The 26,818-nt window shown below is 51.9% G+C and overlaps 1 protein-coding gene across 6 annotated transcripts in view; it reads left to right on the top strand.

Annotated features, from left to right (window-relative positions):
* The window catches only part of VPS37C (VPS37C subunit of ESCRT-I), a 31,189-nt gene extending 6,787 nt beyond the window's left edge, over positions 1-24,402 (top strand). For 4 of the 6 annotated variants that reach the window (XM_055278401.2, XM_055278544.2, XM_063632926.1 and 1 more), the window contains exons 2-5: positions 15,431-15,529; positions 20,351-20,522; positions 21,327-21,409; positions 22,120-24,402. In XM_055278401.2, the coding sequence (XP_055134376.1) occupies positions 15,437-15,529; positions 20,351-20,522; positions 21,327-21,409; positions 22,120-22,839 (1,068 nt within the window). In that variant the 5' untranslated portion in view covers positions 15,431-15,436 and the 3' untranslated portion in view covers positions 22,840-24,402. Of the gene's footprint in view, positions 1-6,230; positions 6,373-15,430; positions 15,530-19,450; positions 20,257-20,350; positions 20,523-21,326; positions 21,410-22,119 lie in introns of those variants that run through there. The other 2 variants (XM_055278469.2, XM_055278689.2) reach the window with 2 other exon arrangements.
* Positions 24,403-26,818: the final 2,416 nt, after the last annotated feature.

The following is a 26,818-nucleotide window of genomic DNA, read 5'->3' as shown; positions in this document are numbered from 1 at the left end:
TTTGTGTAGTGTAGTTTTCTTCATGTGTTTTGTGCTTGGGTTCATTGAGTTTTTTGGATTTGTGGGTTTATAGCTTCATCAGATTTGGAAATTTTTCAGTCAGTAATTCTGCAAATATTTTTTATTCCCTTTTCTCTTTCCTCTCTTTCGGGGACTCCAGTTACATGTATGTAAGGGTGCTAGAGGTTGTTCCATAGCTCTCTGATCATTCATTTTTCCCAGTAGTCCCTTTTTTTTTTCTCTCTGTGGTTTGTTCTGGATAGTTTCTATTGCTCTGTCTTCAAATTCACTGGTCTCTTCTGCATTGTCTAATCTGCTGATATTTCCTTTCAGTATACTTTTTATCACAGACATTGTAGTTTTCATCTCTAGAAGTTTGGTTTGGGTCTTTTAAATATCTTCTCTGTCTCTAACATGCTTAATCTTTCCTTTAGCTTCATGAACATATGGAATATAGTTTTAGGAACTGTTTTAATGTCCTTGCCTGCTAATTCCATTATCTGCTTATTTTTTGGGTCTGTTTCTATTGTTTCCCTCATTATGGGTCTTATTTTCTTGTTTCTTTGTATATCTGGTAATTTTTTATTGTATATCAGATGTTGTGAATTTTACCTTGTGGGGTGCTGGATATTTTTGTATTTCTATAAATGTTCCTGGCATTGTTTTGGGACACTGTTAAGTTCCTTGGGAACAGTTTGATTCTTTAAAGCTGCTCTCAAGGCTTGTTAGTTGGGATCAGAACAGCCTTAGGCCCAGGCCTGGTTTTTCCTCACTACCGAGGCAATACTGTCCTTAGTACTTTACCAATGTCCCGTGAATGATGAGGTTTTTCCACTGTGGCTGGTAGGCACACAAGACTATTTCTGTTTCAGTTTGAGGTCCAAGGATTGTTGCCTTGGACTAGTACAGATCAGTACCAGCTGAGAACTGGAGGGGGACCCTCTGTAGGTTTCTGGGGTTCTCTGTGTGGCCCTTTCCTCTCTGGTACTCTGCCCTGTGAACTCTGGCTACCCTGGCCTCCGTGGAGTTTGCATTCCTCTCCTCCACTCCCTGTGTCTTGGGCCTAGAGTCCCTCTAGGAGTAACTTGGAGCAACTATAGCACTCAGCTTGGTTGTTTCCCACTGTCAGGGGTCACTCTTCTGTGCTGTCTGATGTCCAGTGTTTACAAACTATCATTCTATGTGTTTTGTTTGGCTTTGTCTGGCTTTTTAGTTTTTTGAGGCAGGAGAGTAAATCTAGTGCCTCTCCCTCCACATTAGCCAAAAGCGGAAGTCCCTGTCCAGTCAGCATTCCTTGGATGCCTGTTGTATTAGTCCGTTTTTTCACACTGCTATAATAAAAAGAACTGCCCAAGACTGGGTAACTAATAAAGGAAAGAGGTTTAATTGACTCACACTTCGGCATGTTTGGGAGGCCTCAGGAAAGTTACAATCATGGCGGAAGGTGAAGTATGCTCGTCTTAATGGCAGCAGGTGAGACAGCGTCTGTAGGATAAACTGTCAAACACTTATAAAACCATCATAGCTCGTGAGACCTCATTCACTGTCATGAGAACAGCATGGGGGAAACTGCCCCCATGATCCAATCACCTCCCACTAGGTCCCTCCCTCCACATGTGGGGATTATGGGGATTACAATTCAAGATGAGATTTGGGTGGGGACACAGAGCCAAACCATATTACCTTGTATGTGCTCAGTGTTGACCTAGGCGCTGGGATGCAGAAACAAACACGACATGGGCTGTGCCCTTGGGGAGCTCACACTCTAGCTGGAGAAGCATGCTGATTCCTAAATAAGAAATGCTACGTGCTGTGTACAGAGTACCATGGAAGGCAGGATGAACTCTTTGGGAGGAAGGAGCAAGGAAAGCTTTAGAGAGTTGCTGGCTTTTGAGGGATGGAGCAGGCATTTTCTAGATGGGGAAAGTGTAGGAAAGAATATTCCAGGCAGAGTGGAGAGCAAGAGCAAAGGCAGAACAGCTTGTGCTGTGAACTCTTGCTGGGCAGGATCCCTGTCTTACTGATGTTTAGAGATCAATATATGTCAAGTGACTGCAAGTGTGGTTTTTGTTCTGGGACTAGTAGGTAGAACAGAAAGAGTTGGGATGGAGTGAGCAACCCATGGAGAAATAGAGGCTTGGGGTCAGCTGATACAGGGCGTTGTATACCAAGCCAAGGAGCACAAGATTTGGAACATAATACCAAATGCTGGGAAGCCATGGGAGGGCCATGGGAGCTCTGACTGTGTTCTCTCGAAGTTACTGGGGGGTGTAGAAGAGGGCTGGAGAGGGCCGAGGCGGGCTTAGGGCAGACTTTCTGTACAAGGATGAAAATGAGTCCAGAGCTCAGTGCGGTCATGGATACAGCTTTGCCACCCTTTGTTTGATAATGGCCTTCGTGGATTCCTGCCTGAGTCAAGAATTGATTTGAGAAGGCCCTGGCTTGGTTTCTCTTTTTCTGTGGCTATACCTGTCTGCCTGTGGATGATTCCGCTGGACCCGGAAGTTCTGGGTCTGGCTTATCACTGGCAGGGGTAGGGTCTGCAGCTGCGCCACTTCATATCAGCCTAGGATGGCCAAACCTCAGTGAGAACAGCGGTCTCATCATCTTGGGCTTTGAACAGATACACCTTGCATGACCGGTGCACACTCCTGGATGTTTGTCCTGAATGTGTCTTTGCCTTGACCTTCTTCTTGATCCCTCCTTAAAGGGACAGTTGAATCCACTTGCTCAGCTCGCTCTGTGCAGATTAGAAGTGGGCTGGGAGAGGATGGACAGCTGCAGATTGAAATCCTTTCTGAGTCATCTGAGCAGTAGGGACAAAGGAGATACAAGTGGAAGTTGGTGTGAAGTCAGTATGTTTTCCTCTTCAAGTCAGTCATGGGCCAGAGAAGGAAGAGGCCTTGCCAAGTGGCTTGGCTTTACTGTCAGGAAGTTTCAAAAACCGGCTACCTATTAAATCACCTGTTTCTTGGCCATCATTTTGATTGACGCTGAATGCTGTTGGTCTGATTACATCTAGCCTTTGGAGTTATGTTCCTCTGTTGACTGATGCCAGCTCTGGAGGAATCTTAAATTCTCTGTCCTGCGTCGACACGGGAAGTGCTTGAGTTGCAGTGGTAAGAATGGGCTGAGTGTCTGCCCTCAGCCACAGTGATAGAAATCACGAGCAACTGTTTATTGATCCCTGCCTGAGAGCCAGACTTTAGACTTTCTAGGCATGAAACTGTATTCGTCCGTACAAAAGCTCCATCTTACAGAAGACACTGAGGCACAGAGATTTTAAATTACCCACCCAAGGTCTCCCCAGCCAGTAAGCAAGAGTGCAGGGCTGTCTGTCTTACAGATTCAGAGCCTTTAATCCCTGGCTGTCCCCTGTAGAGCTGAGTTTCAAAGGAGGCACTGCTCCTGTGCTGCTGGGGCTCCTGGGCCTGTACATCTGTTTGGACTTTAGTCTGAGGGCTGGTGAACGAGAGTAGTTACCACTTTAGTATTTGTTAGGACAGCATCATGCTGGGTTCTGAACGAAATAGAACAGATCCTACTCTTTAGGGATCTAGTTGAAGATACTCGTACCAATGACCATTGATGAAGTTGGTCCCCAGAGCCAAGCCTGGTGTTCTGTGGATGTAGACTTGATCGAGGTAGCCGAGCACAGTGAGGCGTGTGGGCCGTGAAGCTGGATGGGCTTTGTTGCAGTTCAGGCCCTGCGTTTCCTCCCTGGGAAACTGTGGGCAGGCAGAGAACTTCAGTTTTCTCCTATTTACAATGAGAAAAGCCTGAGGATGGACAGCAGCTTAGGAGCGGTGAGGATGACCTTAGTTGCGGTGTATGGAACACCCGGGCCAGCCTCTGGACTGTGAGCAGCCTCTAAACCTCAGACGCAGGGCCTCTCCCAGTTCCTGACACTGATGGCACAGTGAGGCTCTGGAGGGCAACTGGGCAGGAGGCAGTAAGGCCTGGTTTGGTGACTCCCCACACTCTACGCTGCTGGCAAGACATCACAGCTGAAAGGGAGTGGAGGAGGGGACGAGGGGAGGGGCTGGTGAGGGTTGGGAGCAGCAGGGGTAGGGGGTTAGGGCGGTGGTCTCAGGGGCCAACTCTAGGTCAAGGGGAAACTGAGCTGTGAGAACAGGGCTCCCCCGACCTGTTTGCCCAGAGCACATGTGTTGTGAAGTGTTCTGTGCAGTAGGGTTTGGATTAAATGTTCTGTTTGGAAAAAAAAAAAAAATCTCCTTTGAAGAAGGTTGAAAGTGACAGGATTAGGCCAAACTGGGCAAATGGGCAGAGGAGGGAGGTGTCTTGTCCACACTGGTTAGGCTACTCGACCCCTCCCACCACCACCCATTGACAGGTAGGGGGCTGAGGGGAGGAGGGGGGCAAGACGGCCAGCCTTTGGAAAGCAGTGAGAAGATAGGACACATTCATCCGGGGAGCCTGGTGGGATGGTTGTGAGAAAGAGACCTTGAAGACTAGAAGACTAGTTTGCAGCCTGCATAGGGCAGGGATGGGTGTGTGTGAGAGCCTTTGGAACACTGACTAGCTAAAACGTGGTGATTGGACATCAGGGGTGGGGGGACCCACATGTCTCAGCTGACCTGGAAGCCTGGAAGTCAGGGCCAGGAGCTGAAGTCATGGATAGAAACGGAGGCTGGGAGGAAAGTCTGGTAGAAGAGTGAGAGGAGTGGGAGTGGAGATCTAGGAATGCTGGAATGCAGGTGTGTGTGGAGGTTCAGCAGGTTTGGGAGGAGTCCCCCATGGACTGGGTCAGCAAAGCCAAGCCAGCGACCTAGGGGGCAGAGTGTGAGTGCTGGGCTCTGCAGCCTGCCGCATGCTGATAGAGCCTCCCAGCCAGCCAGCCAGCCGAGTGGCTTAATTTCCTGAAGTCTTCTGCCACTCTGGGTGCCTCCCACCATTTGGCACAGTGAATGGCTTATTATTCTTGAGTCTTCTCACTTGACGGCCCTGCGTCTGGGCAAAGGGGGGTCAGATGGAGTTTTTCAGTGGATTGAGGAGCATTCAGTTGTTATATAAATATTTATGTAAAGATGACGGTTTCCTTCATGAAGCAATTTCCTTATGAGAGATTGTACATTCCCCCATGTATGCTTATATTTGAGGACTCTTGTCTAGATTGGTTTGGAGCTTGTTTCAGAAAGCCACACCCTTTGCTTCTGACTGGGATCTGCTCTTTCAGAGTCCTCTGGTTCCAGACCTAGCTGGGTGCCTGGCACAGTTGACAGGCAGCATTTCCTAACAATTAAGTTGTGAGGGAGTGGGAATTAATACTGCCCGGCGCCAGACATGCTGCTTGGCGGTCTTGTTTAATTCTCATTTAATCCTTACAACCCCATGATGTTGGTAATATTAGCCCCATTTTACAAATGAGAAACAGAATGAGAAAGGCTGAATAATGTGCCCATGGTGATCTAGCTAGTGAAAGGTCAGGATGGGATTGAAATCTAGGAGTTTTTGTCTCAAGCCTCTTCACGTAGCCTTTTTTTTTTTTTTTTTTGAGACAGAGTCTTGCTCTGTTGCCCAGGCTGGAGTGCAGTGGCGTGATCTCAGCTCACGGCAAGCTCCGCCTCCCGGGTTCACGCCATTCTCCTGCCTCAGCCTCCGGAGTAGCTGGGACTACAGGCACGCGCCACCACACCTAACTACTTTTTTTGTACTTTTAGTAGAGATGGGGTTTCACTGTGTTAGCCAGGATGGTCTGTGATCTCCTGACCTAGTGGTCCACCTGCCTTGGCCTCCCAAAGTGCTGGGATTACAGGCGTGAGCCACCGCACCCGACCCCTCTTTGGGTAGTCTTAACTATTTATCCCTGGTGGGTGGGAGGAATCTCCAACCCCAATCCAGCCCCAACCCCAGCAATTCCTTAGAATGAAAACCAGCTGGGGGCGGTGGCACAGGCCTGGACCCCCAGCTACTTGGGAGGTGAGGTGGATTGCTTGAGCCCAAGAGTTTGAGGCTGTGAAGTGAGTTACTGTTGCGTCCCTGCACTCTAGCCTGGGCAACAGAGTGACAGAGTGAGTCCATCTCTTAAAAAAAAAAAAAAGAAAACTAAAAACGCAAAAAATTGAAACTAAAAACGCCTCCCTCTCCATGGTTTACACTGTAACTTTTCCACTTGTGAGGAAGGTCATTTCGGTGCTGCTTTGGGTCAGGTGAGAAGAACTTGATGATTTGATTTTTTTTTTTTTTTTAACCTCCTGTGGGAAGTCAGGAAACAAAACAGTCTGGTACTCGGATGCACAGCTGGAATCATTCCGGGAAAAGAAAACCAGATCCGGCCCACAAATATTTCCTCATTCAGCAGCACGATTAGGAAGGTTTCTAAGGCAACAGCAGGTGTTTCTGACATACAGGGTAAGATGGGGCCAGTTCCTTTTTAACACGTACAGGTTGGACTTTGCAGGTTGCCCTGGTAACAGCTTCTTCTGGTACCATAGATGGATGTGGGGAATTTGTAAGAAACCAAGGGATGTCACAGCTCTTCTTGCAGTGTGATTTCGGGCTTGAGGTCACTGGCAAGTAAGTGTTGTCTGGCAAGGCGAGGGGAGTGGTGGGAGCCGTGCTTCAGCTCCCAGATGCTGGAGCCGGTGGAGACTGGAATCCTCCTGCCCAGTCTCAGCAGCCATTTCACTTGACACAAGATTGCAGCCCAGGGGTTGCAGGAGTAACCCCAGGAGGTGGAATAATTTATATTTGTTCAGTGCTCAGGGGTTTGCAAAGCTCTTTCTGGGCTGTTCGCTTATCTGAGCCACACAGCAACCCCTAAGGTAGGATTATCATCACGGTGCCCCATTAAGGAAACCGAGGTTAAAGGACTTGATTAAGGTCACACAGTTAAAAGAGCTGTGGAGCCAAAGCACAAACTCAAGGCATCTGTTTTCAAATTCCATGTCTGCACAGGACAGAATTCTGTGCAGACACAGAGTTTGGGGAGAGAGTTGGCATGAACCACTTAGAGGCAAGGGGTGAGGGGCAGTGCAAGTTGTCTCTAGGGCTGGCATGCCACACTCTGATCTCAGTGCCCTCACTGTCTAGAAAATGCTGCATTTTGCAGTCCAGCTTTTTTTTTTTTTTTGACGGTTATCTTTGGAAAGGATCTCTGATCAGTGGAAACGATTTGTTTTTGAGCTGATTAGCTCGTTGAGCAAAACCATCTATGCATGACTTTTTTTTTTCCCCGACAAAAACAGATCTGGAAGGCTGCCCCAAGTTTGCACCCTCCCCAGAGTCCCCCTTCCACCCTGGTCTGCTAGGAAGTTCTGTGGCCTCCCTTGCTGGGGATGTGGCGCTGCCTTTGGCGTAAATCCACTGGCCCTGTGCTATCTTTTACCAGATCGTGTACCCTGTGCTCAAGACCTGTGGGATCGATTTAGTCAAGATATAAAGTAATGGAAAGGAGTTGAGACCAGAGATCAAAGCAACAGGTGCCAGATGGCCGGTCTGGCTGCACCCAGAAATGCTGCTTCCTTGGTTCTGATAGCAAAGCTCCATTGCGTTCAGCCTGTGCCCCCACCCCCAACCTCCTTTCAGTGCATTGTGGCAAACGGTGGGGCTCCAGGATTTTTGTGGGATGTCTTTGTCACCTTTCCCCTCTGCCTCACCCCCTTTTCTGTGATCTGTACCCTTGCACTTGTCTCCTATAGAGGATATGGCGTCAATTCAGGTCACACACCTGAATTGTGGGTTTTGATGGCCCACCCAGTTTCTCACAGCTTTGAGTTGAAATTTAAAAATGGGAAGATGCACCTAGATGTAGATTTCTGGCTCCCTTTGGAGAGCTGATAGGTCTGGGAAAGCTGGCAAGGCTGCAGGAGGGGCCTAGAATCACCAGGACCGCTTTCCAGCCAGACGCACTCCCTGCCTGGCGCTTGGCCTCCTACTGCCGGCCTGGCCTTTGTAGGCCACTGGGGTTGGGACCTCTGGTGGGGGTGAAAACTGCAGAGAGACAACTTTAAAAAGCAAAAGGAAAAAACAAAAACAAGTGTTCTTCCTTCTCAGGGGCTGGTAGTGAGGAACCAGGGGCACCGTTCCTCTTCTCTGTGCAAGGAACACAGACTGGCTCACGCATAGCTTTCTCACCGTGTTCTCTCCCAGCCAGATCATTCTCGAGTTGATGATATCGCCCCAGAAAAGGTGTTTTCTGCTGTACCTGTGAACCTGTGCAGCTGCCTGCCCCGCAGCCCTCCCTCCTCCTCCCCTCCCAGCCCCTTGGATCTGCAGTGGCTCCCGCCTGGGCTGTGCTGCTCCTGGCATGGCACGTGCAGGCCCCTGTGGCCAAGCTTTCCAGGCCCACAGAGTGGCCCATCTCTTCTCCGTACTCCATTGGTGTCTGCCTCTGTTACGCCGCTCTCACCTGTATTCATGATGAATTATTGTGAATAGTTTTGGCTTTTTAAAATGAAACTGAGTTACTTGAGAGTTAGGATCAGCTCTTACCTGTGAATGCTGTGTCTGGCTCATAGTAAGAACCCCCCAAATATTTGCTCACATCCTGCTGCCCCCATTTATCCTTCCTCCCTTGATGTGGATCTCTCAGTATTCTTGGCAAATGCAATTGCTTCATAAGTATTGATTCAGTAAGGGAGTGGAGAAATGCGAGCGGGCAGGGGTGAGGGGAAGAATGCCCCGTTCTCTGTCCCCACGTTTTCACTGACTTGTTCTCTCCTTCCTGTCTCCATCACTTTTTGGGCAAACGTTATTGTGAGCTATCTGACAGCCAGTCTGCTGGGCTTGGGTTGACAAAGATGAGTGAGACATTCTCCTTGTCTTCAAGGGGTTGATTTATTCTCACCCTCAACAACTCCCTACTCCTGCGCAGCAAACCCCGGAGGTCACTAGAGCAGTGCTGCATCCTCCCGGGCATCCTGGCAGTGGGAGGGGCTCTGGGCCAGGGCCCTGGTACTGAGGGGCCCAGGTAGTTGGACTCGTCACACCCTCCAGCAGCAAAAGCCCATGGACTCTGGGTCCCTGAAGGACATCTCAGGAACCCCCTAGTTCTCTACTTTGAGATATCTGTGGTGGCTGAGGTCACTCCGAGAAGTGTCACTTTGGACTTGTCCCTTGTGTTGGGTGATGGAGTTAGATGCCACCAGCAGTGATGGCCAAGCTTCAAGGGCACTTTCTTAGCAGCTCTGTGGGCTGTGGGCAAAGTAGTTTCCTGTTCTCCCTTCTCTGTATTAGGGACCCAGGGAAGTGCTTGCTGCTTCCAGCCTCGCTGGTGGCTCTGAGGAGCAGGTGATGGCTGTGGCATTGGTGAGAGAAAGGGACCTGTAATTTCCAGGGGTGGGTGATGCTGCGGTAAACCCCACAAGGTGGCACTTGCCTGCCCAGCCTGAGATGCTGTATGAGGGCGATGAGGTGGGCCTCCCCCACCCGGAGGCAGGGACAGGGAGGGATGGGATAATCGGCGTGCTTGCGTGGGCTTCTAATCTCTGGATCTCGGGCCTTATGGCTAAACACCTTATCCTCACTGCAACCCTCTGATGGGCCGAGCAGGTGGGGCAAAGATGTTGGTGAAATGAAAACACCCACACAGGGGTGCAGTATCCTTCCTGCTTCTTTCTGGGATTCATTTTATCTCTGAAATAGGAGTCACTGAAGCTCATGCTGGCTTTACATACCAGAGAGGTTATGTAAATTAACAGGAGAGTTTACAGAGGGCTTTGGTCTCTTTATTTATTGTTTCAATTAAAGACCAGTGTGATAGTACAGAGGGCTTTGATTTCAGAAGAGCCATGTAAGAGTTTGTTTGCCCATTTTACAGATAAGGAAAATTGAGTCCCAAAACGAAAATCTGGCCTCCAGCTATTTGGCAAAGTTGGGAGTAGGGTTCTGAGCACTCCTCATTTGGGACATGTTTGTCTGGCACATGCCACCAGTGCCTTCTGAAATGGGAGCCCCGTGAGCAGAGGAGGTAGCAGCTTGGTGGAGGCCCCTGGTCCCCTTCCCAGACTTAGCTTCCATGTAGGGGGGACTCCTGGCCTGTTAGAAGCCTGACATCGTGGCAGGCACTGTTTTCACATGAATCTCCCCTGTGGAGCTGGCCAGAGCTTGGGCACTCGTCTCATGAGCTGTGGCCGCGACGTTCTGCCTCTTGCTCTTTACCGTATGTGACGCTGCCTCCCTCTGTGATGTGGATTGTCATGTCACTGCAAATCTGAAGCCTAAATCCCAGCATGAAGACCCCTGTCTTGTGCACCTGGGTGTCACCTGTCCCACCGTGCCCACACAGAGCCAAGCTTTAGGAAGTGCCCTTGGGGTCCTGGTGGGGACTCACTCTGTAGAAACAGCACTGCCTGCGTTCTCCTCCTGCCTCTGCCGTGACTGGGTGACAAGGCCCTTTCTCCCCCGGGGTCTTTGCTTTTCCTCTGTCAGATGGGGTTGCCTCCACCTGTGTTCCCCCAGAGTGTTGGGGAAAGGGGAAAATAAGATAATAGATGCCAAACTAGTCATATCCAGGTAGCCTAGTTAAAATGAAAACTTCATTAAAAATTAAGAATCGGCTGGGCGCGGTAGCTCCCACCTGTAATCCCAGCACTTTGGGAGGCTGAGGCAGGTGGATCACTTGAGGTCAGGAGTTTGAGACCAGCCTGACCAACATGGAGAAACCCTGTTTCTACTAAAATTACAAAATTAGCTGGGCGTGGTGTTGCATGCCTGTAATCCCAGCTACTGGGGAGGCTGAGGCTGGAGAATCACTTGAACCTGGGAAGCAGAGGTTGCCGTGAGCCAAGATTGTGCCATTGCATTCCAGCCCGGGCAATAAGAGCGAAACTCCCATCTCAAAAAAAAAAAAAAAAAGAATTGGCTGGGCGTGGTGGTTCACACCTGTAATCCCAGCACTTTGGGAGTCTGAGGCAGGTGGATCACTTGAGGTCAGGAGTTCAAGATCAGCCTGGCCAACATGGTGAAACCCCCATCTCTACTAAAAATACAAAAATCAGCCAGGCTGGTGTCAGGCACCTGTAATCCTCGAGAGGCTGAGGCAAGAGAACTGCTTGAACCCAGGAGGTAGAGGTTACAGTGAGCTGAGATTGCGCCACTGCACTCCAGTCTGGGCGACAGAACAAGACTCTGTCTCAAAAAAATAAAAGATAAAAAATAAAGAATCCTGGAGATTCTACAGTTCTAGGTCTGGAGGAGGACTTAGGACTCAGGGACTCCATGAAGCACATGTTGAGAATCCCTGGACCAGTAAAGGCATTGTCATTCCAAACTGCATGACCTTGGGCAAGTAACGTCACCTCTCTCAGCCTCCCCTGTGAGGTTGGGGTGATATTGATGCCCACTGTGTAATATGGTTGCCAGGGTCCTCATAGCAGCAAATGCTTAGTGGTGCTTACTATGTTCCACATGCTGTTCTGTTTTACAGATTGAGAAATTGAGGCACAAAGGGGTTAGGTGACACAGTAAGTGGCAGAGCTGGGTTCATACCGAGGCAGTCCGGCTCCAGAGTCTCATCTCTTAACCTCTAGACCAGTGGCTCTCAAAGTGTGTTTCAGGGGGACTCCTGGAGGTTTCCAGAGACCCTTTCAGGCCATCCATGAGGTTAGAGTGGTTTCCATAATCATTCTGAGACATTATTTTCTTCACTCCCTTTTCTTGCATGAGTATACAGTGCAGTTTCCAGAGGCCGCATGACCCATGATCATGTTGTCATTCTGGCAGCTAATGGAAGGTAGTGTTTGTGTATTCTTGTATTTTAAAAATTTCTCGGCTGGGTGTGGTGGCTCACACCTGTTATTCCAGCACTTTGGGAGGTCAAGGCGGGAGGATTACTTGCGTACAGGAGTTTGAGACCAGCCTGGATCAAATGGTGAGACCCCATCTTTACAAAAAAGTAAAAAAAATTAGCTGGGTGTGGTGGCACATGCCTGTAGTCCTGGTTACTCAGGAGGCTGAGGTGGGAGGATTGCTTGAGTCTGGGAGATCAAGTCTGAAGTGAGCTGAGATCATGCCAGTGCACTCTAGCCTGAGCGATAGAGCGAGACCCTGTTTGAAAAAAATTTTTCTTCCACTTTTAATTTCGAACATAGTAAATACCGATAGCTATAATCCACATAAACAGAACTCTTGGAGTCCTCCTTAACATTGAGAGTGAAAAGGGGTCCTGAGACCAAAAAGTTTGCGATGTGTTGTTGGAGGCTGTGTTATCTTATTAAATGTGATACTTGTCAAACATCTGGTGGCACCTCCCGTGGTAAGCAGCTGGAGGGGAGTTGGTGCCTGTCCCAGGGAATCTTGGCTCTTCTCGGGGCCTCCCCATGCGTGGAGACTTCCGTGTATGAGACTGAGTCCTGAACCTGCTGGGTGCTTTCACAGATGGCGGTGCTGACTGTGCTGTTTGTGTGTGGTCAGCTAGCTGCTCGTGACAGAGCTTCCGTCCTTCACCTGGCTGCACCTGCAGTGCTCAGCCTTGATGGCAGGAGTAAGCAGATGCTCAGTGGCGGGCCTCCCCTTGGGTGGAGCCGATATGGGTGCAGCTGCTGTGGCCCTGCAAGTTCTGTTCCAGGCCAGGCCTGGCACCGAGCCAGCACTTTGCCTGTGCTATCCCATTGAACCTCGCACCCGCCCTGTGAGGGAGGGGCCGTTGTGAGTCTCATTTTGCAGGTGAAGGACTCAAGGCTCAGGGAGGTTCCACCTTTGCGAGGGGCAGGGCCTGGACTCCAGCTGTCTGGCTGGCTGGAGCCTGTGCCCCGATGTGTTTCGGTGTCTTCACAGTGTTGCTCCTGCTTGTGGCCAACTCATTTGGGTTTGGATTTGGGGTGTGCTGCCAGTGTTCCTCCCGGAGTTCTGCTCCAGCCCAGGCCATCTGCAGGCTGCTCTTCCCCTGCTCCAGCTCTAGCTTTTACTTCTTTTCTTTTCTTTTGTTTTTTTGAGACCGAGTCGTGCTCGGTTGCCCAGGCTGGAGTGCAGTGGCACGATCTCCACTCACTGTAACCTCCGCCTCCCGGGTTCAAGTGATTCTGGTGCCTCGGCCTCTGGAGTAACTGGGATTACAATCGCGTGCCACCACGCCGGGCTAATTTTGTATTTTTAGTAGAGACAGGGTTTCACCATGTTGGCCAGGCTGGTCGCGAACTCCTGACCTCAGGTGATCTGCCTACCTCGGCCTCCCAAAGTGCTGGGATTACAGGCATAAGCCACTGCGCCTGGCCCAGCTTTTACTTACTTTCATTATTTTATTTCATTTTACAGTTTTTACAATCAGATGCTACATTGCCTAGGCTGCTCTTGACCTCCTGGCTGAAAATGAGCCTTCTACCTTGGTCTCCCAAAGTATTGGGATTACAGGTGTGAGCCACTGTGTCCGACCTGGCTCTGGGGCTTTTAGACCAAGGGTTTTGGAGCAGTAAGGTGAGGTGTGTACAGAATGCAGGTTTGAATTTTGGCTCTGCCATTTCCTGGCTGTGACTCTAACCTTTCTGATACCCTGTCTGCATATGACATGGCTGCTGCTACCTCTCCTTTTTAGGGGAGAACAGCTCAGGGAAAACTGACGTTGCCCGTACTCAGAAACCAGGGGTCTCCACTGTGATAGGACTGGCATGGAGCTGTCATCTTCTCAAAATCGGGCCCTGGACCAACTTTGTCAGTCTCTCCAGGAGGGATTCCGGATTTCTGGGCCCTGCCCTGACCTACTGATGCAGAGCTCTGTGGGAGGGGCTGGCCACCTGTATCGTCAGTGAGCTTTGCTGGAATTCAGATGCACACTGAAGTTTGGCAATCCCTGCTTAGAGGTTGGGGGCCACTTTTAACCCTCAGGACATAACAAATACTGGTCACATCCCTATATGGATAGCTCTTTATCAGTGGTCATATGATTTGTTGTTTAAACCAGGGCACCCTTGAGTGGGTGGAGGTGGGGGTCCCCTGAGGAGTGCACTGGGACTTCCTGGTACATGGGAACATGTGGTCGTTTCTCAGTCCTCCTCTTACCTTTCTGATGGCCCTAGAAGATGCCATTCGCTTCCTACTGCAAATGGGGAAACTGAGACCTGGAGAAGGTTGCATCTGACCACATAGCTGTAACCTTGGTTCTTGATTCTAGAACACCTTCTCAGCTGGGTTGTCAGCCTTGGCTCACCCTAGCTGAGTGCTGGTGCAGGTGGGCTGTGGAGGACCCTAGATTTCTGTGGTGCTGGAATCTTTTGAAAACTAATATAACCTTTGTGATGAGAAAAACCAACATTAAAGCTATGGAGCCGGACATGGTGGCACACACCTGTAATCCCAGCACCTTGGGAGGCCAAGGCAGGAGAAGCGTTTGAGCCCAGTAGTTCGAGACCAGCCTGGGCAAAATAGTGAGACCCTGTCTCTACAAAAAAATTTAAAAATTAGCTGGAGGTGGTAACACACGCCTATAGTGCCAGCTATCGGGAGGTTGAGGTGGGAGGATCATTTGAGCCCAGGAGGTCAAGGCTGCAGTGAGCCCTGTTTGCACCATTGCTTTCCAGCCTGGGCAACAGAGTGAGACCATGTCTCAGAAAAAAAAAAAAAAAAAAAGGCTATGGAATGCACGTCTGGAAAAGATACAAACCAGATGAAAATGGAGGACGCTGTCAGCAGAAAGGAAGCAGGTCCCGGGTGTATTTGTGCTTCCTCTCTTCAGTCCCTGGGGTTCCCTCCTGGGCCTGGCTGTGACCCATCTACCACACAGACAATCGATGGCCCTCCAGGCAGAGTGACAGGGAGAGGGCTGCTGACACCAGCTCTCTGTCAAAGCAGATGTCCTCTTTGGGTCGGTCAATTTCTTTCCTTCCTGATTGCCTGCGAGGCCAACTGGCTGATTTTTTTTTTTTTCCTGCTCCTATGAGGATGCACATATGACAGTCCCTTTTGGTGGCACATGGAGAGGGCTGCAGTTAAGGGGAATTCTGGAGGGAAACCTGAGGTTTCTGGAGCACTAAATATAACAAGCAGTGACATAGTTGAACTAGTGAGGTTGAAGCCAGCAAAGCCCCCATGTGTGGAGCTTGGTGTATTTCGGGTTCAGATAGAAATAGATACCTACCAGAGGGCATGATGGCATCAGTGCTTGTGGGCAGCCTTGGGCCAAACTTAGTCTCCATCCCTGCTGCCTGGCCCTCTCCTCCTGCCTTTTCCTCTCTGCTCCTTGGGGAGCTCCATCTAGCACCCGAGGATTGTGGTTTTGCTTCTGGCTGCAAGTACTTTCACATATCCTGTTGCTCATGAGAGGGTGGAGGGAGCAGCTCCTTGGTCTCCCTGGGGAGGGGGTAGGCTGAGCCACAGGAATGTGCTCTCAGAGATCTCTGCCCCTCCTCGAGCCTCCCGGTGGAGTGGTATTATCGCAGGAAAGCTCCAGTTTGTTTTTGATAAATCGTATGTACAGGCTCGGGGGTCCCTTCCTCTTGGGCTGCCCTTCGTTACTTTGGTGTCACTGTGTTCACAGGGAAGGATGGAGACGCTGAAGGATAAGACCCTGCAGGAGCTGGAGGAGTTGCAGAATGACTCGGAGGCGATTGACCAGCTGGCCCTGGAGTCCCCTGAGGTAGAGGGAGGCTGGTATGGGACCCAACAGAGGCCAGCAGATGAGGCTTGTTAAGAGGCGCTTTTTAAGGATGCTGGCTTATTGGAAGTTTTGGCCAAATTCATCTCCCTTTTCTGGGAACTTCATCCTGGTTTGGACTCAGAGGAATCCCTGAGGCTTCAGAACAGTTCCTGGGAGTTCTTGGTAGTGCTGGGGAGTCCACTGCCTCCTGGTGCCTTTCCAGGACCCAGATACCCCAGGAGTCCCCACACTGTCTTTCCAGCCCAAATCTGGAGGCAGCTCCTCAAAGCACTGGTATGGTTTTGTACCCACTTTTCCCCAAGAGCCTTGTGCGATCCCATATCTCCAGGTGGCTCTAAGGCTTCTAGGAGCCATTCTTGGGCTGAGATCTAGCTCATCTCCCATTTGATCCTGTTTCTCCTCATAACTGGCCCCTAATCCTCTCGCTCTTAATCACGGAGTCCTTGTGGAAAGAAACAGAATCCTGCCTGTGCAGAGATTTACACTTAATAAAGGGCGTTCCCTGCCCCTAGCATCTCCTGTGACCCTGGGATGTCCCCTGTGAGATGGGAGAGGTCAGGCCACACAGCCAGAAATACCTGCGGTCACCCATTGAGTGGCTGCAGCTCATCCGTTGTTCTGGAAGCTCCCACTTCCTGTCCCTAATGTGAGGGAGAGGCACGCACGCGAGCAATGCCAGCTCCTTTGATTTGCATTTGGAGTACATGTTTACTTGCACGGATGAGCAGGTATGGTGTGTCTCTTCTGTGAACTTGTATTTTGAAAAAAATAATGATGCTCCCCCATCCAGTGTCTCCGTGCTTCCATGCCATGGGGGGTGCCAGGCCGGTGAGTCCCCTGCTCCTGTTCCGGCTTGTGCTCTTGCCACCTGCTGCCTGCTCTACTGCCTAAGTGAGGAATCTTCACTGGTGTTGGAGGTGTCTGAACATTGGGTTGAAAAGACCTCCTGGTGGGCAGATTGTGAGGAGAGGTGGGCACCATGGGCCATATCCTAGCACCCTAGGGCTTTTTCAGTCCTCAGCAAGGACGTGGAGCAAAGCTTGCTTGTCGAAGCCCCAGGGCCGACTCAAATGGCTTGTGAGGCTGTGAGCTCTGCCAGGGCGTTGCTCCTGCCCGGCCTGGTGCTGGGCACAGTGCAGCTCTGCCTGCGTTCCTTTGTCACGTATTAAGCACTGTGAGCATGGTGCCATGGGAAGCCCAAGGCCTGCTTCTAGAGTGTGCAGAGCTGAGCAGGCTGACAGAATCGTGAGAAAGCAGAGAATCACGGAAAATGTGAGCAGAAGCGACCTCTTGGGCAGAAGGCATTTGAATTTTGTGGTGTGCAGCCACACCTGTCCCATTGATCTGAACTCTCTGAGGGAAAAAAACACTCGTGGATCAGGTGGAAACGAAGCTGGACAAGCCACTTAGACTTCAGACCTTTGGCAGACTTTTTTATGGTGGGCTGTAAGACAGTCATTGAGTCACGGTGGGATTGTGAGAAGAGACAGGACCTCTCTTTTAGTTTGGGACATGGACATGGCTAGGAGAGAAGGGAGTTGGCAGGGGCTCTCCTCATGTAGAAGAGTGTGCATAGAGGGGTGTGTGGAGGGGAGCTGCTTTGGGTTGGGGGCCAGATATAGAAAGGAAACACTGTAACTTATTAAGGAAAGTTAGTCAAAATGGTTTTGTCTCCCACTTTGCAACTTTTTTAAATTTTTATTTTTTTAGGCAGATTTTTACTTTGTCGCCCAGGCTGGAGTACAATGGCGCCATCATGGCTCACTGCAGCCTCCACCTCCTGAACTCAAACAATCGTCCCACCTCAGCCTCCCAAGTAGCTGGGACTACAGGCGCACACCACCACACCCAGCTAATTTTCAAATTTTACGTAGCAACTTTTTTTTTTTTTTTTTTTTTTTTTGAGATGGGGTCTCGCTCTTTCACCCAGCCCGGGTGGAGTGCAGTGGCGCAATCTCGGCTCACTGCAAGCTCCGCCTCCTGGATTCACGCCATTCTCCTGCCTCAGCCCCCCGAGTAGCTGGGACTACAGGCGCCCGCCACTGCGCCTGGCTAATTTTTTGTATTTTTAGTAGAGATGGGGTTTCACCGTGTTAACCAGGATGGTCTCGATCTCCTGACCTCGTGATCCGCCCGCCTCGGCCTCCCAAAGTGCTGGGATTACAGGCATGAGCCACCGCGCCCGACCCGTAGCAACTTTTGAGAACTATTAGATACTTCTTGTTGAGTTTTGCTGTAGATTCAAAGAAAATTGATAATTATCTATAAAGGTTAGTAGCAACTCCTTCCTGTTCTAGCTATTTATCTGTATGAGTATAGATTCTTCCTGCTTATTTCCACCAAAGTAATATACTAGGGTAGATTGAATTCGGAAGCAGCAAAACATGTGAAAACATCTTTTATTTACCTATTTTTAGTCTTACTGACCGCTTTTCAGTGAGTGGGAGGACTTCACACTGAACCCCTAATATGCATCAATATGCAGTTTTCTAAATTGATGCATATTTTGCATATTTATGGGGAAGATGAGAATCTTTGTTGCATGCATAGAATGTGTGATGATCAGGCCGGGTGCAGTGGCTCATGCCTGTAATCCCAGCACTTTGGGAGGCTGAGGTGGGTGAATGACCTGAGGTCAGGAGTTCGAGAGCAGCCTGGGCAACATGGTGAAACCCCATCTCTACTAAAAGTACAAAAATTACCCAGGCGTGGTGGCACGTGCCTGTAGTCCCAGCTGCAAGGGAGGCTGAGGCAGGAGAATCGCTTGAACCCAGGAGGCAGAGGTTGAAGTGAGCCGAGATCACGCCATTGCACTCCAGCCTGGGCAACAGAGCGAAACTCTGTCTCAAAAAAAAAAAAAAGAATGTGTAATTAAGGTCAGGGCATTTAGGGTCTCCATCACCTTGAGTATTTGTGGTTTCTGTGTGTTGGGAACATTTTACGTTTCTTGCTACTTTGAAATATACAATACATTGTTGCTGACCATAGTCACCCTACTCAGCTGTTGAACATTAGAACTTACTTCTTCTATCTACCTGTATGTTTTTACCCATTGACCCACTTCATGGAGAAAGATGTGAGAAGGCTGTGGGGACAGCAAGCAGAAATAAGTAGGGCAAGATTTAGGGGAAAATGATATAGCGTCGATTTGTTGGTTTAGACCCAGGGAAAGGGCAGTGGACATATAGGAAGGCCAGAGGATCCATGGGCCCTGCAAGGGATGGGTGAGCAGGAGGTCTTTAGGCCTTTCACTCTGGGTCAGCCATGTAAGTAAAGTTTCCATGGCTAATAAAAATTAGATTGAGAGTCACGTATGGTGGTTTGTGCCTGTAGTCCCAGCTGTTGGAAGGATGGGATGGGAGGATTGTTTGAGGCCAGCCTGGGCAACATGGGGAAACCTCATCTCTACAGAAAATAAAAGAACTTAGCCAGGCGTGGTGGTGCGTGCCAGTAGTCCCAGCTATTGGAAAGGCTGAGGCAGGAACATGGCTCGACCTCAGGAGTGTGAGGCTGCAGTGACCTATGGTCATGCCATTGCACTCATTCTGGACGACAGAATGAGACCATGTCTGTAGAAGGCAGCAGCATGGGCTCTAGACTGGACAAACCCTGGGCCCTACATCCCTGAACCCTGGCAGCCTCGTCTGGAGGGCTCAGGGAGGGCAGGGAACTGTGGCATCCCTCTTTCCAATCTGGAGCACAAAGAAGAGGCTATGGGCCTGCCCCGGAGTGCAGAGCCTCGGCCCCTGTAGCTGGGACAGCAGAAGGGGTAGGCTTTCCCTGAAGCCTCCTCTTCCAGAGTGCCCACAGGCTTCCTATGTCTCCTGGGACATGAGCCAGTCTGGCTTGGTCTGTCACATGCTGACCATGGTGGAGAAGCTGCACAGTGAGGGCCTGACTTAAGAGTCAGTCTTGTTGAGCTGTTCTCTGCGCCCTGTGGCAGGTGCCGAGGCCTCTCTTCTGGTGCCCCATGCTGCTGTCAGTGTACCGTCACCGCTGGCTCAGCGTGCAGGTCTGACTCCTCCGCCCTCCTCTTAGGAAGAGGACTCCTTGGCCTATGCATGGGGCATCACATCACAGTAGCTGGGAAGGGTGCCCTGGCGTGTGCCTCACTGGCTGGCAGCGACGAAGAGCCTGGCAGAGGGGTAAAGTGCCGCTTGGCTTGGGGAAGTGTTTGCAGCAGGGAATGTCCAGGGTGGCCCCTCTGGCTCATCTGTGCAGCTTCTCTGCAGGACACACATGTGGCACAGGAGGCAGGTCCGGGTCTCTCCTAAGTCAGTGGCATGGTCTGGTCCAGGGACCTGGCTCTTTCACCCCTCACAATAACTTTATTTGGGGCCTCATTATATGTCTTGCCTGTGCATCTGGCCAGGGCCACCTACCCATGGTAGGTCTCTTGACTCTGAAGCTTGGGGATAAGTAATTGGGACTTTTGATCCCTTCCCTCCTAGAAAGCCTCTGATTTTTCTCGTGTAAATTGGTCCACCCCCTCCTTGGGGCTCTGCACATTCCATCGTGGATATCAATCATGTGGCCTTGGGCGAGCTCTTCACCTTCAGCACCAGGTTCCCATGCGTCTCCACCTTGTGGGCTGTGAGTTAAGGATTAAGTGAGGCGCAGAGTACTTCATTCAGGGTTTGAACCTGGCTTTGTCTGACTAGTGGAGGGCTGAGTATCGCCCCAAGGATGAGCCTCTCTGCCCCAGGGTGAGCGATGTGCCCCCGAAGCCCCTGACCCAGACTGCCAGGAGGTTAAGGGTGATGGACGTTTTCCTTAGGTTCTGTTGTTCTGCCCTTTTAGGTCCAGGACCTGCAGCTGGAACGGGAGATGGCACTGGCCACCAACCGGAGCCTGGCGGAACGGAACTTGGAGTTCCAGGGTCCCCTGGAGATCAGCCGCTCAAACCTCTCAGATAAATACCAGGAGCTCCGGAAGCTCGTGGAGCGGTGCCAGGAGCAGAAGGCAAAGCTGGGTAGGGTGGTTCCTCTGTGAACTCAGGGTCCCCCCTCTGTGAACTCAGGGTCGCCATTCAGGGTTGGACGGGGCTGAGCAGCTGGAACAGCATGAAGGATAGATTCCCTGTCCCGTCCCCCAGGATGGGCAAGGCCCATAGCTACCGAGGCCCACCATGTTCCCAGCCCTGTGCTAAGTGCTTTATGTACATTTTTTCACAACAGCTGTAGAAGGGTGGGTACTGTTGTTACTCCATTTTATAGGTAAGAAAAATGAGGCTCAGAGAGATTCAAGAACTTGACTAAGGTCACCCAGCTTAGAAGTAGGTGGAGTTGGGATTTGAATCGAGACAGCCTGCATCCTTTGCTGCTGCCGTTACCCCTGGCAGCTCAGCTTCTGTGCTTTACTGAGCTGCTCTTGAGCTGCTCTGGGTTCTGTGTCCTAGGAACTGTCACCTTGGAAGGTGGGAGGGCGGTCCTTGTCTTGATGGTGAGAGAGCTTGACACTCAGGTTAGGTACCTCCGCTGGCTGGCAGGCAGAACTGGGTCAATTGGGCTCTGAAGCCCGAGTCGTTTCCCTTCCCAGGATGGTGTAGGGGAGGCTTGGCCAAGGTCTAGGCTGGGTTCATTCGGGCCCTTCTCTGCTCAGGAAGGTAGTCTAAGGAACTGGACCAAAAGTGCTCATCAAGCCCACCCGAAAGGACCCTTTGGTGGACCCTGGGGTGGTGGCTGGGCCTGGATGCACACAGAGGGCATGCAAAGTGCCTTTAACACCGAATCAGGAAGCACTTTTCAAATGTCAGTCGTTCTGCCCTCCCTTCCAGAGAAATTTTCTTCAGCACTGCAGCCAGGGACCTTGTTAGACCTTCTGCAGGTGGAAGGCATGAAGATCGAAGAAGAGTCCGAGGTGAGAGGGCGAGGTGACACCCCTCTTCCCTGGATGGGGTGTCAGTCCCTGCAGCAGGGGCCCTTGGAAGGAGGAGCAGATGTCTGCAAAGCATGGAACAAGGGAGCTTTCGTAGATGGCAGAGGTGAAGGACATCTTTAATCCTGGGGAGGCCTTTTGGGTATAAATAACAGGAACCCAGTCCCACTAGCTGAAGCAGAAACGGGTGACAATGGACAAGGGCAGCTCGCAGCCCTGGATGGTAGGGCAGCACAGCAGGAGGTCACCAGGGGCTGAGGCCAGCTCCCTACTCCACTCTCCCTGCTTCCTGCTTCCCTCCGGCCACCTCTTCAGCCTCTGTGGGCAAACTGGTGCTGTCCACTCTGTGTCTGGGTGGAAGAAGTTTCTAGGCCCTCCAAGTCCCCGGGCTAGTGCTCATCCAGATGTTCAGCACATATATGCAGTGGCCACTGTGGGCCTGGCATGACGCCAGGGTGCCAGGACAGAGGTGACCACGACAGAGACAGTCCTCAAGGGACTGACATTCTAGTGAGGGAGACAGTGCATGTACCGTATGTCAGCTGTGAGAAGGGGCATATGGCCAGGGAAGAGGAGGGGGTGCCTGAGGCGGCGTGAGGTGGGAGGGCTGCAGCTGAACTCAGACCCCGGGGAAAAACAAGAGGCCTTGATCCCAGCTGGCCCCTATTGTCACTGGACCTTATGTCTTCCAGGCCATGGCTGAGAAGTTCCTGGAGGGCGAGGTGCCCCTGGAAACATTCCTGGAGAATTTTTCCTCCATGAGGATGCTGTCTCACCTGCGCCGGGTTCGCGTGGAAAAGCTCCAGGAAGTGTTGAGGAAGCCCAGGGCTTCCCAGGAGCTGGCCGGTGATGCCCCTCCACCCCGCCCACCACCCCTGGTGCGCCCAGTCCCCCAGGGAACGCCCCCTGTGGTTGAAGAGCAGCCGCAGCCACCATCAGCCGTGCCTCCCTACCCTTTGCCCTACAGCCCGTCCCCCAGCCTGCCTGTGGGCCCCACTGCCCATGGAGCCCTGCCACCGGCCCCTTTCCCGGTGGTGTCCCAGCCCTCCTTCTATAGCGGCCCTCTGGGCCCCACTTACCCGGCAGCCCAGCCTGGACCCAGGGGTGCTGCGGGTTACTCCTGGTCCCCACAGAGGAGCACGCCACCCCGGCCGGGCTATCCTGGGACCCCAACTGGTGCCTCTGGGCCTGGGTACCCCTTGGCAGGAGGCAGGGCTCCCAGTCCTGGTTATCCTCAACAGTCCCCATACCCCGCAACAGGAGGAAAACCTCCCTACCCAATACAGCCCCAGCTCCCCAGCTTCCCAGGCCAGCCCCAGCCCTCAGTGCCCCTGCAGCCCCCTTATCCCCCCGGGCCCGCCCCTCCCTATGGGTTTCCACCACCCCCGGGGCCTGCCTGGCCTGGGTATTAGACACACTCCTGGCCCTTGGCCCCTCCCTAGTCCCACCCACGCTCAACCTTTGGCCCAGCCATCGCTGAGATTCGAGGGTCAACTGGAAGTGGCGTTGGTGCTCCCTGTGGACTTGCGTCGGCACCCAGAGGCCTTGGAGGGACAAGGCACTGGGCAGTGTGACTGGTCATGGCACTTGCTGGCCTTCTGGCCGGAGGTCCTCCTGGAAGCCCCTCCTTTCACTGCCTGGCTGCAGTGGTGCTAGCCAGGCTGGAGTCCAGCACCTCTTGCCGGTGTCTGTGTGAGTGAGCGCATGTGCGCATTTATGAGCATCTACTTGCGGCTGCACTCAGGGCCATTTGAACCCAGTGCAGAGTTATCTCGATAAGGAGGCCCCGGGTCTCCAGCCCCCTCCATCTCATCTGGGGTTTGGCGTATTTGACATGGAGCCCCATGCCAAGGGATGCAGGTGTTGGTGTCTGTCCAGTACACTCAAGGCTAGCCTGCCCATGCACTGTGGCAGGGGTTGGATTGGAGGGAGAGAACAGAGTTGGGAAAAACAACAGGTTTGAGTCCTATAAAGCCATAATTTAACTCCAGTAGTTGATGTCAGACAAGCTTGTCCTATGTCCTATTTGAGTGGCAGCAGCGCCAGCCCAGCAAGAAGGCTGGGGGTTATGCAGGTTGTCCCCAGACCTTGCTTGCACTGGTTGGAGAACCCAGGGGGCTGCCTTGGGCCCTCTGGCCAGAGGGAAGGGGGCAGCTCTAGCCCTGGAGATTGTGGTCACATTGGGGCTTGTTTAGGACTGGAGGGCCAGGTCACCTTCCCCGCCACCCTTCTCTCCTCTGGGGCCCCCCACTTTAGGGCGACTTTGCCCGAGGCCCACGCATCCATCCACTCCTTTAGTGCCTTGAATCTCATTCACAAGCAGCCCCCTCCCTTCCCCTCCCCTTCTCCTGACTCGTTTGATGTAATCCTCCCACCCTCAGTGTCCATCCTAAGACAGGCATCAAAAGAGGCCCTAACCTAACTTCCCAAATGGTGCTTTTTAAAAAACACCATCACTACATTAGGGGCAATTTTTTCGCACCTCCCTGTCTTCAGAATGTAAAGGGCGGGGATTATGTCTCTCTTTAATATGCAGCCCCCTGCACTGTGGGGTTTGGGGCATGTTCAGAAATAAGAATGAATACAGTAGACAAAGGGGGTGTGATGCGTGTTAACTTGGTTGTTCCAGAGGTAAACCAGGTCTCAGGGAAGAGCCTGGAGCTGCTATTGCTTAGGAAGTTGTATGTGCCTTGAAATGTCCACTACCTGAGGACGCAGCATCTGGTGGGCCCGGGGCTGCTGGGGCCAAGGAGGGACCTTGACCTTCTGGTGCCTGCCCCTCCCCGGCCTACGTGCCATCCGCATGACACTAGGTCAGCGCTGCCGATTCTTTACCAAATGTGCTTGCTTCTCCTAAGTTATTTATAAAGAGAAATCACTAATGGACTCTACTGGTTTGAGTGCTTCTGAGCTGGATGACCGACCGCCTGTATGTTTGTGTAATTAATTGCCATAATAAACTTTGGTGAGTCACATGTGGTGTGGTGTTGGTGGGTTTGAGTGAAGACGTGGCTGCATGTGGGTGCCTTGAACTCTTCTGCAGCCTTCAGATCGTGCTCTCTGGAGGGGCCTCTGTGATTCACATCCCAAAGCCCCATCCGTTTGGATGTCAGCCCTCCCCTGCCCGCTCGCCCCAGGGCTGGCCCTGGGAGTATTTACCTTCCTTCTCCTGCTCTTCCGCTTTCTTTCTTAACCGTTTTCCTATTGGAGCCTGCGTTTGCCTGGTCCTGGCCTGAGAGCAATGGCATGCAAGGCCACAGGATGCCACGAGGGGGCGTCTGGTCCTCATCCCGCTCGGGAGGTGCCGTGTTCCTGCCACCTGCCGGGCTGGCGGGATGTTGGCGTGTGGGCCTGTCTGTGAGCCATCTAATTCTAACCTGGGCTTGCGGGATGGGCTCAGAGGGACAGCAGGCCGCTAAACTGGCTGCGGCACCAACAGTCTTCTAGGCTTTGGCCCAGCCTGCCTCCCTCCCCAGCATCGCCTTGAGCTCTGCTGCTGAGCTGCCTATCCCGAGGCCGAGGAGGGCGTCTTCAGCTCAGCAGGAAGGGCAGCTTGGAGGGAGTCTGAAGATCGGGCTTCTAACAGTCCCTCATATCAGCCCTCCGCCTCTTCTTCCCTGCAAGGTGACCGGGCGGCTGCCTGCGGAGGATGCCTAGAGATGCCCTGAGTCGCTATGGCTGCAGGCTGTGCTGTGCTTTCAGGCGCATTATCTCCTGGAGTCCTCGCAACAGCCCTTTCATCTCCAGTTTAAATGGCAGGAAACCACAGGGCAGGTGGTTCGGTGAGCAGGTTGCACAGCCTTAGGAGGAGGTGGGACTTGGACTGGGTTGGTTGGATTTCAGAGGCTGTAGGGGCTCCTCCCCCCTGCCTTGGTGGTACCAGAAGTGCCTCCCGAGGACAGAGCTGAGAGTCGCTGGGCACTGGTCAAATGTTTACTGCCCTTCACCCCCAGCTGAACTCTGGCCTTGCCTTGCAGGTGCCCAAGGCTGAGGACACAGGACATCAGGGACAGCTGGAAGCAATTTGGCTTTGTAGGAAGAGGCTGCAAATCTCCCTCTAGGCGCATAGTCAGGTCACCTGCCTTGGGTTGGTGCCAGAGTGGTGGCAGGGGGCACGGAGGGGCTGACTTTCTAAGAAAGGACCATCATGAGCTGCCTCAGCTGGTCAGCCCGCGTGTCCCACCCTGTGCTCTTTGCTTCCCCCTTTCCCTGGCCACCTCACCTCAGAGGGCAGCACACACAGGCGCTCCTCACGCCTCCCTCTCTGCATCCCTGGGAGATCACTGGCTGCTTTTCACCAGACTACAGTGGGCCTCCCGCTGCAGGGGGATAGACCCTGAGCATCAGATTTAGAGTCTCAAGAGATTCCTAGCTTAGGACACTTTGCTGGATGTGGTGAGGCCATATGAATGTCATGTCCTTACAGCTCTCTGTTCTGCTCTGTACTCCCAGATCCCTGGGTGCATAACTTTTTTTTTTTTTTTTTTTTTTTTTTGAGACAGAATCTCACTCATCTGGCTCCCAGGCTGGAGTGTATTGGCACCATCTCGGCTCACTGCAACCTCTTCCCAGGTTCAAGTGATTCTCCTGCCTCAGCCTCTTGAGTAGCTGGGATTACAGGTGTGTGCCACCATGCCTGGCTAGTTATTTGTATATATGTGGTTTTTTTTGGGAAAAAAAAAGCCTGTTTCCCAGGCTGGAGTACAATGGCAAGATCATGGCTCACTGCAGCCTTAAACTCCTGGCCTCAAGTGATCCTCCTGCACCAGGCTCATGAATAACAGACTATAGGCATGTGCCACCATGCTCAGCTAATTAAACTCTTTTTTTGGTAGAGATGGGGTCTCACTTTGTTGCCCAGGCTGGTCTGGAACTCCTGGTTTCAAGCAATCCTTCCACCTTGGCCTTCCAGCCTCATGCTGGGATTAGAGGCATGAGCCACCATGCCTGGCCACGTGACAGTGTGAAAGCTAGACTTGTTGTTTGGTCCTTGGTATCCTTGACCTAATGTGCTAGAATCAGGGGTTGCACGTCCAAACACTCATTGGCCAGGTCACATGATTTACCCAGGAACATAATTTACGGAATGGGCAGGGTTTGAGGGACACACAGGTGAGTGGAAGGGGTGGCCCTGCTCTAGCAGGTTGCTGTGATGCAGGAACGGGGAGGTTGTCCAGGTCACGGCAGCACGTCCTCTACCAAGGGACATGGACACCAGCCCCCTGAACACTGGCTGGGGGAGCAGTGGGTTGCCTTCACCAGCCAAGGCAGGAACTTGACAATGGCACCTTGAAGACTAAAATGCTTCTATTACATCGCATCACCAAACATCTTTTTGAAATGCATCACCCAAGTCAGCCACCCCTTGAAAAACAGTTTTCTAAAGACTCA

Source organism: Symphalangus syndactylus, chromosome 1 (assembly GCF_028878055.3).
Source record: "Symphalangus syndactylus isolate Jambi chromosome 1, NHGRI_mSymSyn1-v2.1_pri, whole genome shotgun sequence".
NCBI lineage: Eukaryota > Metazoa > Chordata > Mammalia > Primates > Hylobatidae > Symphalangus > Symphalangus syndactylus.
This window is presented reverse-complemented; position numbering and strand designations above follow the sequence as displayed.